Source organism: Coturnix japonica, chromosome 12 (assembly GCF_001577835.2).
Source record: "Coturnix japonica isolate 7356 chromosome 12, Coturnix japonica 2.1, whole genome shotgun sequence".
NCBI classification, from domain to species: Eukaryota; Metazoa; Chordata; class Aves; order Galliformes; family Phasianidae; genus Coturnix; species Coturnix japonica.
Window position 1 is genome coordinate 3,305,198 of NC_029527.1, and position 15,898 is coordinate 3,321,095.

The window sequence follows — 15,898 nt, forward strand, 5'->3', positions numbered from 1 at the left end:
TTTGTTATAAATCTGTTTGCTTTACTAGTAGTTGAAGTAAAAGAAAATGACTTTGCTTTGTCACAGACTTTAGATTTGGGCAACATGCAAGCACAAATTTTTATTTATTTATTTATTTACTTTTTTTTTAATGATGGGGAAAATGGTTTTAAGGAGCTTATTTCAACAGTTGATTTATTTAAAACCCTTAATTATACAGCCATTACAATTTCTGATATTGAATGTCTCAACAGAACACAACATATAGTGACTGAATAGGAATGCATTTTGTCACATGGGTTATCCCCACAGCAGTTTTGCATGTGTATATTGCAGGAATTTTATTTCATCCAAATATGCGTAGTTTCTTGATCCCTCCATGATGCACAGGTTAACATACATAAAGTTAATTGTCTTTATAAGTACATCAGGCAGATTGTGTATCTTAATGAGGCCTGGTATCTTACTGCTTCTTTTTCCTGTAGTATTTTGTAGATTCTTTCATGTTGCAATTTACTTTCAGCACTGTTTTTCTTGATCAGGAAGGGGTACAATGTAAAAGTCCTTAGTGGTTAGCTCCTGATGAAGGGTAATGTACTTGGAAGCATTCTTTGTCTGTGGAATCACAAACTTCTCTGTAAATTCACTTTTACTCATTTGCTGCTTTCCTTGTGCAGTCAGTACACTGTTAATGAATGCCAGTGCATACGTGTAGCAGTTGTGGTCATGTTCTTCATACCTAGGAAAAAGATTGCATTAGTAGGAGTCAGCACTGACTACTTCTAAGTATTTAAAAAATACTTCTTTGGTTTTTACCTTGTCAGCCTTTGCTCTTCTGTGTTGTTACTGTGTTATCTTGAAAATATCCTCCTGCAGTGGTAACCTTGTGATGGTTTTTCCACTGGCCTTGAATAACTACCTGCCATCTGCCTAATCCTCAAGCTTGTTCTATAATCACCTCATCCTGTGTCACTTACCCCTTGTTCTTTCTATCCCTGTGAGGCATTCCTTGTCTCATACACCTCATTTTTTGGAAAGCATGTATTTGTCTTGTCAAGGAAAATTAATAACTCAGTAATTTAAGATGTTGGTCATGTCTGCAGCCACTGCTCTTTGTTGGTCTCTTACACCATCCTTGCATTAAATGGAAAGTAAACAAGAAAATTAGAATTTGTTACAGGATTAGTTTAGCACAGTCCCAATCCACTGGAAAAATAAGTGTTACGGTTTAACATCTACAAGTCCAGTGTTCAGCAGCTGAAGTGGTCGCTGGTCTTATTTTTTGAAAACTAGGTGGCTTTGTCAGGTGTCTGACAGGGAAAACAGAAGAAACCCTTGTCGAAGAGATGCATAATCTACTCACTTTCTACCATTGCTTGTTTAACATCAAGTTAATTTCAGCAATAACTTTAATGCACCAGGAAATGAAGAAATGTGAAAGATGCTTGTAAAACCAATAGGTTTGTGGTTTATATACACCTTCAATCTGGGTCAAACTTTCATCTCCTTATATTACTGTAATTGCTGAAACCTCTTTAGACTTGTTCTTACATACTGTGATGTCTGCAGCCACGTGGTTAAACACTTAAAAGATACCCAGCAGTGTAGTTTAAAGGTAGCATTCCAGTGTTCTTTTTCATGCAGTTCTTCTGTTGCTGAAGAAAACTTTTTGTAGTTGACATCCTTAAAAACGACCACTGAGTTTCAAGACAATCTTAAAGATTTCAGACTGGTTTCTTATTAATGTGTGTTCCATGGAAGCTGAATGAACCACAGACCTCACAGATCCAAAACAGAATGGCCTAATTTGTCATCCTAAATATTCCTATTGCATTCACCTGTTCAGCTACATACCTGTGAGGAAGCCACTCCTCTCCCATAGAAAATTCCTCCAGGATTTGATCCCACTGCTGAAGAAGCTCAAACATGTCTGGCTGTACTAGTGGGACACTAATGCACTGCTCCCATCCGCTTTCATCTCTGTGAACGCCCTCTTCATTGTAATGATACACCACTCCTGGAAATAAAGAGCAACAGGTTGGCAGGTAGTACAGAGGAAATGGATTCGTGTGCATTTTTAAGTGTTGAAAGCTACTGGTCTTTTTCTTAATGCCACTCTTTTAACTAGGCCATAGCTTCCCCTCAGAGGCCTAGAGCTAGAGCAGGAAGTGCAATGTTTACTTGTATCAAAGAACTGTTGTCATTGTTACAGGGTAATTTCCGATCTCTTAACAAGGACTGCCAGGTTTCTTTTTGACACTTCCTATTCAAACCACTTTTCTATTAATGCAGTATCTCACTCGAAACATCCATTTGATGGGCTGCTGTGCTCTGGGAACCTGTAATGACTGCTAACGTAGTGTTTGCTTGCTTGTTTTAGTTAGGGATGACTTCAGAATTAGCAATATCAGTTTAATAAGCCAAACTGTTTGCTGCCTGGCTGTTATTTGTTTGTCACGAATACAGGTCACCTGTCAGCTCTGTCCTGTGCAGCTCCTCAGCACTGAGTGGAACTGGGAGAAGAGCAGCACATGGCTGTGACTCGCTCAGCGTGCGGATGTCTGCAAGGCAAGCTCACTAATGGGACGTGGGTGTTGATGTGGGTGTTGATGTGGGTGTTGATATCTATGTGCTCCTGCAGGCAGCAGCTCCCAGCTCTTACTGCTGTGTTACTTGGCCCTGCCGGGCAGGGGGGTTGGAACTACATGATCCTTGTGGTCCCTTCCAACCCGGGTCATTCTGTGATGCTGTGTGTGCAGCACTGTGTGTGTGAGGCAGCATTGCCAGCAGGTTGTCAGCCATATTCAATGCGTTTTACCCCGAGCGCTGGATATTCCCACGTGCAGATCCGAGTTCCCGTCGTATTCTCTGAAAGAGAAACATGGCCCGTGACACACGAGCCGTGCGCGTCCCGCTGTTCAGCCCCGTCCCGTCCCGTACCGCAGGAAGCTGCCGGCCGTGGGCCGCAGCAGGAAGGCGCGGTGCTGCCGGTGTCCGTGCACGAAGGGACATTGGAGGCTCACGGGGGCGCTGAGCAGCCCGGCATCGCGCAGGGGGCGGCCGCACACGGGGCACAGCGGGGGAACGCGGCGGCAGAAGATGGCGGCGGCGCAGTGCCGCACGTACAGGATGGCGGCCGCCTCCATGGCCGACGCTCTATCCCGCCGTGCGGCGTCTCTGTGGTGCGGAGCGTCGGGTAATTGTGGCCGTGTCGGCCCCGCCCCTTCCCCGCGGCGCAGCGGAACCGGCCGGGCGGGGAGAACGGAGCGAGGATGAGCACCAGGCAGGTGACGTGCAGGTGGGTGAGCGCCGGGCACGGCCGGGACCGATCCGACACGGACGGGCCGAACCGGCGGGGGGTCCCGGGAGAACAACATGCGGGGGGCCGGGATGGGCCGTGTGGGGCGGCGCTGTGCGCGGGAAGGCGCCTCCCAGAGAGGAGCCATTTATACCGGGTGCTTCTCCACAGGTACTACGTGCAGGGGGTGTGCCGGGAGGGGAACAAGTGTCTGTTCTCGCACGACCTGTCCAGCAGCAAGTCCTCCACCATCTGCAAGTACTACCAGAAGGGACAGTGCGCCTATGGAGCCCGCTGCAGGTGAGAGCCGGGCCGTGTGCTCTGAGGAGCTGGGGGGACGCGAAGCTCGAGGAGAGATGAGGTGTTTGAGTGGCAAAACGACAGAGTAATAAATCAGCAGCGAGCTTTGCTGCCCCTCCTGAAGCCAGCGTACATGGGCATAGTGTTATGGTTTGACTGGGCCTTGTCCTGTGGAAAAGAGGCATCGGGTTTTATGTGCTTTCACCTCGTCTGAGGAGCGTTGGGTGCTAAAAGCAGAATGCCATGTGGCAGTGCCAGGCTGTGAGGTGTGCTATGGGCTGTACAAGGCACAGTAGTGTTCCAGCAGTGCTTTGCTGCTTTTGTTCCTGCACATCCCGGTGCTGAGGTTAGAGGAGTTAGAGTTCTGTCTTAAAGTGAAGCGGGTGTTCTTTGTGCTCCTCTCAGCTCTGTGGGCAATGGTTCCATGCCTTATGCTACAGCCTTTTGGTTCAAACTCCTGCACAGGTGCTCTGGTAAATGCTGTGTGCCATCAGCAGTGTGCTGCAGAGCTGGGGCAGATGGAGTCCTGTGTCTGTGGCACTCAGCAGCAGCCAGAGGTGTCAGGGTGTCGTGTGGCTGCAGTTCTGCATTATGTTCCTTCCCTGGGCTCTGCCTGTGCTGTCAGACCTGCATCCAGCTGCACTTAGAGTTCTGCAGCTCTCATAGGTTGCTCAGATGGAATTAACACTGTATGCAGCTGCAGAGTGCTGATGTGCTGCTCCAGCAGTGTTGGGACAGCTGAGGGCTCTGGATGCGGATGGGCTGCTGATGTTTGTGGCTTTGCAAGAGAAACTTTGTACTGTACTGGTAGCTTCTGTTCTGCTGCTGAGAGCATGTTTCCATAGTCATTTGGAACCTTTCCTGTCCTGTGTGCAGACACGACATCATGGTGGTATGGGAGCAGGAAGTTTTTATGTCCCTGCTTGGACAGGGAGAATGAGATCACATCAATCCTTACTGCACGGCTTTTTAATTTTGCTTCTCAGAGAAATGTCAACAAAGCTCTTTGCGTGAGGATGACAAAGACCTGATCTAATGTGCACGTGAATGATGCTCTTTCAGCTGTGATAGGCCTCTCTAAAGAGGAAGATCTTGACATGCTTTCATTTTGCTGAGTCTGAGAAGTCTTTCAGTCTGGCTTTGAAAGAGACTGAACATTTCAGACAACTCATTAAAACAACCCTTTGTGTAAATAAATACATTCAAAGTAGCCGTCCTTCCACTGTGCCCTGAGCTGAGCTTTTCCAGCGCTTACTGTGCTTCTTACAGGTACGACCACATCAGGCTCCCTGCCTCTGGGGGTGCAGCAGCTCCTGTGCCTCCTGCTATGGCATCAGCAGCGCTGCTCAGCCCTCGCCCTGCACCTGAGCACAGCACACCTGCAACCAAGAGCAAGCTGCGGGAGAGTGGCAAACGGGAGAAGAAAACGCTTGTGCTCAGGGACAGAAGTGAGTAGGAGGCGACTGTGCTTATCCTTGATGTTGTCCTCTGGTTCTGGGTCATTTTTCATGTTTTTTTTTTAACTTGAGTTCAAGGACAGTGGGAAAGAGGTGCTGGAGATCTTGTAACATAGGAGTGAAAGAGGCTTAGGGCTGAGAAGATTTGATTTAGGAGACATTTGTAAAGCTAAAAACTGGTATTAATTGAAAAGAAAATATAGGGAGCATCTTATGTAGGTTTTGTGGTGTGTTGTTAATATTACATTTTTCTTTCTTAAGATCTGTGTGGCTTGAATGAAGAGAAGGAAAAAGCCAGTGCCGCAAATGATGTGGTGTGTTGCAGTGACAAAAGTGATAATGTGGAAATGAAGCCTCATTCGTATTTGGAAGCTATTTGCAGTGGGCTGGAAGATCCAGTAGCTGGAAGTTCCTTTGGTGATGGAGAGCAGCTGTGTCCTTACGCTGCAGCAGGAGCGTGTCACTTCGGGGAGCGCTGCCTTTACCTGCACGGGGACGTGTGTGAAATATGCGGGCTGCAAGTGCTTCACCCTTTTGACCAAGAACAGAGGAAGGCTCATGAGATGGTAATGTTAACATGAAATCAGTGTGAGATGCGTGTGCTTAGTGCTACATTTGGTTTATTTTTTAAAAATAGAAAGGTGTGTTTTGTTGTAGTTTGTCTATCTGTGGAATGACAAGCATCCAGGGCCCCAGTGGTAACATTGATGCTGACAGCACTTTACAGTGACTTCCCCTTTCTTATGGGAAACTTGCCTTCTTCCCAAATACTCTAGGACTCTTTTAGGAAGATGTCTTTTGTAGCCGACGGGAGGTCTCAGTTGTAGTGCTGTAAAAGGAATTGGTACATCACTGAGTACGGTGTGAGAACTGCTGTAGGGAAGCCCATCATAAGAAACCAGTTCCTTATCTAGGGTAAAACTTAGAGTCTGATGACTGAGGCCTTACTGATAAACAGAGTAACATCCTGAGTGCAGCATCCATACTGGACCCTGAATTAGATGGGACTTAGGGATATCTGAAGCACTGCCTTGCTTAACTGCTGCTCTGTAACAGATGCAGACAGGTGTAAATGAAGTGTTCAGGCAGCCCTACCTCTGATACTTAGAAAGCTGCAGAGAACGTGGGAGGGTGGAATTATGTGATCACTGTTAAAGTTCTTAAGATTATATGATGATGATGAAGGATATAGTAGGGATGCTCTCCATCAGTGTATCATGTTTTTCCTGTAATAGATTCATGCCATAGACACTTTGGCTTTATAAAGAACGGCCCAATATGTAGACAACAATAATCAGTGACATCTCTCCTGTGACAGATGTGCATGGCAACATTTGAGCATGAGATGGAGAAGGCCTTTGCCTTTCAGGCGAGTCAGGACAAAGTATGCAGCATCTGCATGGAAGTGGTGTATGAAAAGCCATCAGCCTCAGAGAGGAGATTTGGGATCCTCTCCAACTGCAACCACACTTACTGCTTGTCCTGCATCCGGCAGTGGAGGTGTGCCAAGCAGTTTGAGAATCCAATCATAAAGTAAGTTCACATTAACCGGACCATTGTGTCTGTGACCTGTGTCAGCGGGGTGGGCATTCTGCTGTATTTTGACTTGATAAGAGAAATAAATGTGGTTGTAAGAAATCTCGTAGCTGAAAATATTAGTACCGCCATTAGTAAAATACGAGCTCAGAAAATCTTAGTCCAAGTGCTAGAAATGTGCACAGTAGTACAAGTCCAGGTAGGGTGCATCAGGTATCTTTTGTAAATGGTTCTTATGTGCTGCAGACCAGTATGTTGGCCTCTGTCATTGCATTGACAACGGGGCAAAGTGGAAATGTGGACTGCAGAGTACTGAGTTAACTTGTGCCTCTGCTTCACTGACAGGAACTCATTTGCACAAACAGCAACTCTTTCCTTTCTGTGTATGTGCTTAATTACTGCATTTTTCTGTAAACTATAGTTTACTCAAGCTAGATCTCCCATCAGTCGCACATCTGTATCTGAGTAAATTCCTTTGTCTGTGTATGTAGTGTATTCCAAACGTACTCTTCCTTAGGAAGAATTCTAAACAATCAGCTGGGGCAGTTTCCTTTTTCAGAATCTCTTTGAAAGCTCTTCCAACTTACAAGCACACTGAGGGAGAGGTAGGAAATACTGTCATTCCTCTGCCAAGATAAACTCTTCTGCAAAACTTCCCTTGATGGTTGCCTCAAAATGAAAGTTACCTCAGTGCAGTGTAGCCTCTGTTGGAGCAAAGCTTTCTGATGGACAGGTACTGAGATACTGTGTCTACAGCAGGGACTGTGGCTTTCTTATCGAAACAGTGCTCTGGTACCAGGTTTGTGTATGGAGTAGATACAATTGCTCAAATGTGTTTTTTATATTTATTCGTAGTAGTGAGCATGCTGGATCCTCTGAAAGAGGGACTTGGTTTAGTTTGAAAAGCACTGCCTGCAGAGACACCATGTGTTCCATGTGGCTTGTGTGGCACGGGTAGTAATGCTTCTAGGCTTTTCAGGGCACCAAAAGGTGCATATTTGATTCTTGATCTTAAATCCTGATGAAGAAATCCATCTCATAAAGCCACTGAATTACCAACTCGTCAGTTCTGGCAGATTGCAGGTCAGGCTTAGGAAAATTTTTTTTTGTTATGCATCTGGTTTGGCTTTTTGCTGTACGTGAGCTGAAGTACTTGTTTAGCAGGTACTTTATTTCTGTGCACTGGAACTTTAGCCACGTTTCTTCAGAAAACATCTATTTATTTTGTTCAAGTCTTGAAATAAATGCAAAGCAGCACAAGGCTTACTGCATTTGGCAACCCTGCCTGTGGCAGCGGGTTGGAACTAAATGATCTTTGAGGTCCTTTCCAAGCCAAGTCATTCTATGAGTCAGCCAGATTATTTCAGCTGGTGCTAGTAACAAACGTGCCCATGTGTGCTGTGCATTTGTCTGGTGCATCAGCCTGGCAGACTGTCTCCCTTCCACTCAGGGACCTGCAGTTCCTGGCTGATACACCGAGCGCTGCTTTCAGAAAGTAACAAAGCGCTGTTTCTCTGTCTTGATCCATTCAGGTCTTGCCCAGAGTGTCGTGTGATATCAGAGTTCGTCATTCCCAGCGCTTATTGGGTAGAAGACCAGGAGAAGAAAAACGAGCTGATTGAAGCATTTAAGCAGGGAGTGGGGTAAGTTCATCAACCAAAGTACTCCTTGTGTTGTCCTTGAGATTCACCAACACTTAATCAAAAGTGCCTCTATTTTTAAACTTTGTGTAATTACGATCTATTCTACAGATAACTCTTACTCACTGGTAACAGCACGCCGTTATTTATAAGCTGAACTTTGTGACTGCTATCAAAGGGTCTGTTGTAATTATAGTTCAGGAGGTACTTGAACTCGTGCTCTGAAATACTGAGGTTGTTTCAGTTCACTTGTCAAAACTGAATATACGTGCATTGTGTTGGTTATCACACACAGAGGAAAACAAATGAGGAAGGAAAACTTAATTTTTACGATACAGGATACAAATTTACAGGTCTTATGTAACGGCTACTGGAAACGTAAAATACTGCATCGCTCCATTCCCTTTATTGTCTAATAAAGATTTTCCTGGTGATTGGAGCGCTGGGGAGGTCTGTGAAAGCATTGTGTTACAACAGCTTTGCAAAGCTGTGTTTGCATGGAGATATAAGGGTCACTTTATTCAGAGAACAATGAGGAACCATTACTTACCTCACTCTGTAAAGGGAAACAAGCAGGATTATGCCTGACACAAATGAGTCATGGCTGTCTTGCAATATGGTGCACAGATTAACTGTGACGTGCACCAGCTTCTAAAACTTGCCTTATGGAGTCAGCATAGCTATTACTTCAATCTGTGCACAGCTGTCCTACCAGCTCTTCAGCTTCTTGGGGAGTTTTCTCTTACAGCTTAGCAGCAGAATTGCTGAAAGTGGTACTACTCCATTCAATGTTCAAACCAGCTTCTTACTATTTATTTATTGTTGGACAAAGTATTTGAATAAAATCACTTTAGAGGGTTGGAAGGGATCTTTGGAGATCATCAGTCCAACCTCCAGCTAAAGCAGGCTCCCCGCTGCAGATTGCACAGGTGGAATCCAGATGGGTTTTGAGTATCTTGTGGAGTGTCCTTCTCCTCTTTGGGCAGCTGAGGAGCTTTTTGTTTTCAATACCCTGTTGCCATTGTGGTTTCATATTTTAATTCTAAACGAGTTTGTATTGAGGGTAATAAGTTGTGCTAAAAATCTTGGCTTAGTGGTTTGTAAATGACCACGTTCTACGTAAGTAGACTTGTTTTGTTGGAAAAGTGGTGTCAGGTAGCATTGTTACAAGTTGGGTTTTGACTTTGTTATTTTGAGAACAGAAAGGGGCTTTTGCTTTAAATGCCCAGCTAAGAGTAACACGTTGCATTATAATTTCTGTACCAGAGGGTTTTATGAATGATCTCTTGGCAGTTAAATTAACTTGAGGGTGTGTTGTTTCATAGAAAAAATGCCAGTAATGTGTTTGTTAAAGGAAAGTCTAAGAGCAGGGGTGCTCACCGTGCAAATCCATTCTGCAAGAGAAGTCCTGACTGAGTTAGGTTAGAACCAAGTGCTCTGTGACTTCAGGTTTCCAGGACAGCGCAATTCCACTTTTGAATGCACTGCCTGCTTTCTGGGGCAGTGTTTTTTTTCTTTTGTTGGGGTTTCTTCCCCATGTATTTGTTGTTTTATAGGCTGTGTTTAGGTTATAGGGAACAGTTTTGTAGCTGTTTGCACATTGTTTGGAAGTTTAATAGCAATTTCCCTGTAGTTCCCTCCAGATACTTCTCATTAGAGAACAGCCCATCACAACACCCCCTCCCCAATAACACCTTTATAGAAAGTGGCTACACAGCTCCAGCGAATTAGCTGACCAGCAAAGCTGATGGAAACTTAATTCTGTTATTATTATCGCAGAACTTCCAAAGAAAATTATGAGAAGAACTCAACTCGTTCATAAAAACAAAGTGATCAAGACACTGGGGAGGAGTGCTAACAAATAGCACTGGGTTTGTTCAGTGTGATAGAAATGCATCCGTGCTGGATAGATGGCATTCTTTGAACATCATTCCATTTCACTGGCTTAAGATATTTTTTCTTTATAAACTTATGATGGTGTTCGTTTGTGTATTCCTTTGTCCACCCTTAGATTTCTTTCCAATCTGCTTTAGCTGTTAACAGTTAAGGAGTAGGACACCAGAACTCTTGTATGTTAGTGGTACGAGCAGACTACAGTTGTAATAGTACAAAGTGATCTGCTTCCTCGCTAGCTGAAGGCAACAACTCTTTTCTCATTGAAACAGGAAAAAACCCTGCAAGTACTTTGAACAAGGGAAAGGAACTTGTCCATTTGGAGGCAAGTGTCTTTACCTTCACGCCTATCCAGATGGGACACGAGCTGAGCCTGAGAAACCAAGGAAACAGCTCAGCTCTGAGGGAACCGTGCGGGTAAGGAAATGTTACAGTCAGTTGTAATTGAAGACATTTCTTGAACGTGAAGTGCACTACTTAAAGGTGTGTCATACAATGAATGGCCTCAGAAAAGTTAAGTATCAATCAGCTTTCCTTGAGGCAGAGGTTTGTTATTAGGAAGAGAAGCCACCTTTCATTTAATAACAATAATTCATCTTGTTTTACCAGTGCTGCTCATAGGCTGTCTTTTTCTCAAGGAGATTCTACAGTTAAAGCTTCCACTTACAGTGGTATTAATATTGCTTGCCTAGGCCTAGCAGGTCCAGTTCACAGCTAAAATGGTTAAAGCCTTCTCAAGAGTCTCATTTTAGCTCAGCCAGCATCCGGAATGGTTGACAGGCCTTCTAGTTTAACAGTATTTAGATACAACTCGTTACTACTGGCTAGTTAGACACCAGCTATTTCTTATGTTGTAACTGTCTCAGCAAATATTGCTGTAACAATTAATAAATGCCAACTTTTCAGTCTCAACTTCTTTAAATAAAGAAGTTCATGAGTAAAAGATGACTGAGAAAGGAAACAAACTTCTAATGGACGTGGGCCAAGCTAAATCAGGTTCCCTTCTGTTGCAGTTCTTCAATTCTGTTCGCCTGTGGGACTTTATTGAAGACAGGGAAAGTAGGACGGTGAGCAGCACAGACGATCAAGTAACAGAACTCGGAGAACTTTTCATGCACCTTTCTGGGGCTGAGGAGGATTCTGCTACTTCTCAATAAAGGCAAGCGAAGGTGATTTCTTCTGTAACAATCTAGCTATTTATTTAGCAGTGGTTTTACTTCTTACAGCACAGCTGGACTGACTGAATGTGCCCTGTGGTCTACTCGTGCAGTCCTGGTGAAGTTTTCAGATAGTTGTTGTTGTATGACGACAAGAGTACTAAATTATATTTAAAAAGTTAAATTGATTGCATGGAAAAAAATCCCTCGATCCCAAGAGGGTCCTCTTCCTCTTGGCCTGACATAAGCTGTCTTGTAAATTGAATGGTAGTGTTACATACAGCTCCTCTCTTGCCTTTTAAAGCATAATATGTTAAAAACCTTTGCTCTATCAGCATAAGGTGCATATTTCCCCCTAAATTAACTGAATGTATATCTGCAGAAACACAGTAGGATCCGTGCAGCTTTTCCTTTTTTAAAAACAACAACAGTGCTAATACATCATGTCAAAGCATGGAGTTCTGAGTAAGGCTCAGTGTACTCCTACCGTGAGTGCTTTAGTAGTCAGGGCACTGCCAGGCCAGAAACGGTACAAATCAGGTTCCTACCATTGCTCTAAAATAATGAGGTGTATAGTTGCAGGAAAGGTTTCCTAATTTCTTACAGCACCTGCTGTAAAGCAAATGCAATTTAGAACCTCCAGGCAGAGCTGGAGTTCCAATACTGGAGTCAAAAATGCACAGGTAAATAATACTTGCAGCACTAAGATGGTACTGGGCACTGCATAAGAAGTCAGAAACTTTCAATATTGAAACAGCAGTAGATTATTTTTTCTGTTTTAACAAGATCAAATGTATTTAATTCAAAGGGAAACCCTCATTTGGGTTAAAGTAAAAATTAAATGAGGTAACTAAATAATGTTCTGATCCCCCCCTATCAGTGATCTTATGGTTTGCGTCTGCACCATGTTGAATCATTTCAGTCAAAAAAAAAAACCAGTGGCCACTGCTCACCCTACCTGTGGGGGCAGCAGATAATTCAGGCTTTTCCACTGCCCTGTATTTCTAGCATACTGAGTCACATCCTTCTGTAATGTATTCTCAGGGCAGCCCTACTTCCAGGTACCTCACAGCCCCAGCTGGCAGTTATGGTTATTTAAAGGGCAGGTGAAGTTCCAGGTGTCTCCCTGCAGGACCTTGTGCTCATTAGAAGGAAGCACTGGTCGAGGTCCAGGAAATCAGGTATTGAAGCAATGTTAGCAAATTCTTTCTTTAAATTGTAAGTCATATTTGAGCTGCTGAAGCTTTGAGAATCATTAAGTTCTGTTTTAATTATACTTCTAGCAAAAGCAATTCATGATATGACAGTTGAATTTGTAAAAGTTATTTTTGCTGAGTCATTTGTATCAACTCTGCAGTTCAACGACTGAAAAAGCTACTGGGTACTTAGTACAAGCAAAGATTTTTTTCCATGCAAATACAGCATGTAATCTTGAAAGTCAAGTGGAGGGCCAACACTTCTGCTGCCCTATGAACACACTGTAAGGTTGCTCACCGTTTCAGGACTCCAGCATTTGAGAAAGCTGGATTGTTGAGATGGCAGAAATTGTTGTGAAGCAAAGTGAATTTAGAGGCATTTGTGTAAAACAGCCCTTTGTCCTTCTGGTTTGTTACACAGCTTCCATCTCTGCTGGGTAACAAACTGGGTCCCAAGAGGGAACGTGCAAACTTTGCTCTCTGTTCTGATCTAGGAGATGTAGTGATGTTTGCAGGACTATTTCAACACTAGAATTAATTCTGCGCAGTGCTTACTCCACTCTTTAGTCAGTCCTTAGCTCATAAGCACCTATAACCACTTACTGCTCCACTTTTTAAAACTGGCATTTGAAGGCACAAGTCATGGTCCTAATGCAGTAAATCCTATCGCAGTGCAGCTCGTATCACTCACTGTGAAGGTGAAGGAAGGTAAGTACAGCTGAGAGGTGCAGTTCTGTCAGATGGATGCTCTTTCTTGCGTACTTTCTACTCAATACATACTTACATCCCTCAGCCTCTCCCCACTGAAGCTTTTTTTAGCTGTTCCTACACTTTTTTCACATAAATATTTTCAGCAATGAAAAATACATATTAAAAAACAGTAAATGGAGAGAAGAGTCTTCACCTTCGACAGGGCATTCCTGGAGCAAAGTAACAAGAACACCAAGCAGGAAACAAAAACCTGGTGTACAGAAGGTGACTTGTTTTTCAGAGCTGCCCAGCAATTACCTGAAGACAAGCTCTAACGTGAAAGCAGTGAGATGGACTCAGACCTTCTACCTTCTTCATTTTACAGCTTTCAAACTCTAGATTGACATCAAATACTAATGAAAATAATACTCCTGCTTTCATACAAAGAATCTGTTTTTAAATAAGAGTGAACCATTGCTTTCCTTTTGGGGGTTCAGTGCTAAAGAAAGCAGCTTTTCATAGAATCATAGAACCATAAATGTTGGAAGAGATCAGTATTGCCCACTAACCACGTCCTGCTGTGCCACATCTGCCTCCTTCTTGAACACCTCCAGGGACGGTGACTCCATCACCTCCCTTTTCCTTTCTTCCTTCTTTCTCAACACTAATTAAAATGAAGGTAAAATGAGAGAGAAAGGGCTGCAATTAAGCTAACAACAACACCATTGAAAAGCATGCTGATCTGTATACAGCACTGTTTCCACCAATGCCAAATGCACATTTATGGCAATGCTCAATTACAAGGATGAAATGCTGATCCCTGGGTGATGTTCTGAGGACAGTCAAGCTATTAAACCAGTACATTTCTGGCTTATGTATTTTAAATTCTCCTCTACTTGAACAGAACACTGATCTAAAAAGTAATTCCACCTATTTCTTGTCACCTGCTGCCTAATCAACCAATACAAAACACGTCACCCAAGGGGAAAAAACAGGCTCACAGAAGATACAACGCAGAGCAGAAGTGGTGCAGGTGACTCACCTGATTGTGTATCAGTGTACGTATCTAGTAGATGCTGCTGAAAGATTGTTACAGTAACACCAAAACCATCTTAAAAGTAAAGTGAATGGGAACTGGTAGGTTGTCACATCTAGTATTTTATCTATTTTTACTGGTGCAGTTAATATTTATCCTAAAAATTATTCCAAATGTTATTTCCTGAACTTTTCAAATGTAAATGTGTGTCAAAATATGAATTACTACATTAAATGATGACATTGAATCTTAAACCTAAAATTTAATTTATTTTATTAAAATAAGATAATCAGAGGAACCTTGGCTTACAATAAATGCATTTTCTCAGGAGCAATAAAAACAAAATTAAAACCCAAATCAGCAAGAAAAACTGTATATGCTCAGTTTCCTCTTGATAGTGCATCTCTTGGACGACAGCTTCAGATGGGATGAAAACTATGCTCGTTTTGCAGAAGTTTACTGATACTGTTAATTAGCCTTTTATCAGCCACAAAAGCCCGTCTTTCTGCACTTACCACCTCATTGGGCTGCAAGAAACAAGTCCATAGTACCAAAATAAGCCGCTTAAGTTACCGAAGATGACTGTAGCAAGACTGGCTAGCTTCCTTCTCTGAGCAGTACAGTTTAGAATATACTCCATTCCTTTGCAAGAGTTTTTCTTCTATGTGCAAAACTATTGCAAAACTATTTTGTGTTGAATTAGCATTTTAACTTATTTCATTGGCTTGATGAAAGCTCTTAGGCAGGAGCTGATTTCCAGAAAGTTTTTTTCTTCTTCCCTCAGTCTTGTTTGCAGATTTCCCATTTCCAGCAAAACTCCCCTGACGTGAAGCGGCATGGGGCAATCAGAGAGCACCAGATGCATCATCTTGCTTTCCTCAAATGCCAGGGCAGGTCATCCCTGCTGTACAAAATACCAGTTTATCAGCAGATTCAAATCAACCCAGAAACACTGCCAAAGAAACATCCATCTCTTCGGTGTATGGGAAAAATAAGGCTCAAGTGCATCTATTAAAAAAATAGTAATAGACCTCTTGATTTGTAGTCTGTTAACTATCCCAGTAGAAGAAACTGTAGAAAAAGGCAATGTGGAGCTGTGTCCCTGCAGGGTAAGGACTGCAAACATCCTTAGCAGCTTGTTCTTAAATGGGGATGCGGATGATCCTGCTGGCACTGATCCTGTACACTGAGGCATTAAAAGCACAACTTCTGTTCCTTTCCCATCAATGGAGAGATTAAAGGAAGGGGAGCACAATCCTAAAAAACAGGCAGTCTTGTGGATGTTAATGTGCAAGAATTTATGTCCTCTGTATGGGATGCGCGGTGCAGAGATGGTTCGGAAGCACTCCGGTTGATTTTGGGTAAAGAATGTTGCAGCAGTTCAATGGAAGACAGTATCTGAGTGAAAGACATAAAATGAGAAGATGACATGTTAGAAAGAGCCATTTCTTTTCACCTAAGTCTTCAACATTCATTTCTTAGGGCTTTACCAGTATCCATAAGGGAGCAATGTACTACGTGGAGACTGAAAACAATAGGATTGTCCCAGTTTGAAGAATCCAACTCTGCCACAGAGTTTCATTGCTGGGAGGACATTCACTGGGCTTCAGGGGATAGACAAGTACTTCTCAGTTAAGAGTTCATCAATAAGGCAATCAAGAAGCAAGCATCTATGTACTCTGCAACAGCGCAGCAGGGAAAGAATGGCATCTTCCT

At 43.2% G+C, this 15,898-nt stretch overlaps 3 protein-coding genes across 9 annotated transcripts in view; 1 reads left to right on the forward strand and 2 right to left on the reverse strand.

The window, feature by feature from the left end:
• Positions 1–3,371, reverse strand: MKRN2OS (MKRN2 opposite strand). Its single transcript, XM_015874740.2, has 4 exons — positions 2,920–3,371; positions 2,798–2,847; positions 1,834–1,996; positions 1–718 (listed from the first exon to the last, which is right to left on the reverse strand). Exons 1-4 carry the CDS (start codon positions 3,354–3,356, stop codon positions 499–501), a joined length of 870 nt encoding a protein of 289 aa, XP_015730226.2. The 5' UTR covers positions 3,357–3,371; the 3' UTR covers positions 1–498.
• MKRN2 (makorin ring finger protein 2) overlaps positions 3,166–15,898 on the forward strand; it is a 27,431-nt gene continuing 14,698 nt past the window's right edge. Inside the window, exons 1-8 of one of the 2 annotated variants that reach the window (XM_015874733.2) lie at positions 3,166–3,277; positions 3,449–3,577; positions 4,847–5,025; positions 5,296–5,600; positions 6,353–6,567; positions 8,103–8,213; positions 10,376–10,520; positions 11,117–11,272. In XM_015874733.2, coding sequence (XP_015730219.1) covers positions 3,252–3,277; positions 3,449–3,577; positions 4,847–5,025; positions 5,296–5,600; positions 6,353–6,567; positions 8,103–8,213; positions 10,376–10,520; positions 11,117–11,260 — 1,254 coding nt within the window. In that variant the 5' untranslated portion in view covers positions 3,166–3,251 and the 3' untranslated portion in view covers positions 11,261–11,272. Of the gene's footprint in view, positions 3,278–3,448; positions 3,578–4,846; positions 5,026–5,295; positions 5,601–6,352; positions 6,568–8,102; positions 8,214–10,375; positions 10,521–11,116; positions 11,289–15,898 lie in introns of those variants that run through there. The other variant, XM_015874732.2, reaches the window with a different exon arrangement.
• RAF1 (Raf-1 proto-oncogene, serine/threonine kinase) overlaps positions 14,432–15,898 on the reverse strand; it is a 59,528-nt gene continuing 58,061 nt past the window's right edge. For all 6 annotated transcript variants that reach the window (XM_015874718.2, XM_015874719.2, XM_015874721.2 and 3 more), the window contains one exon: positions 14,432–15,580. In XM_015874718.2, the coding sequence (XP_015730204.1) occupies positions 15,440–15,580 (141 nt within the window). In that variant the 3' untranslated portion in view covers positions 14,432–15,439. The remainder of the gene's footprint in view (positions 15,581–15,898) is intronic.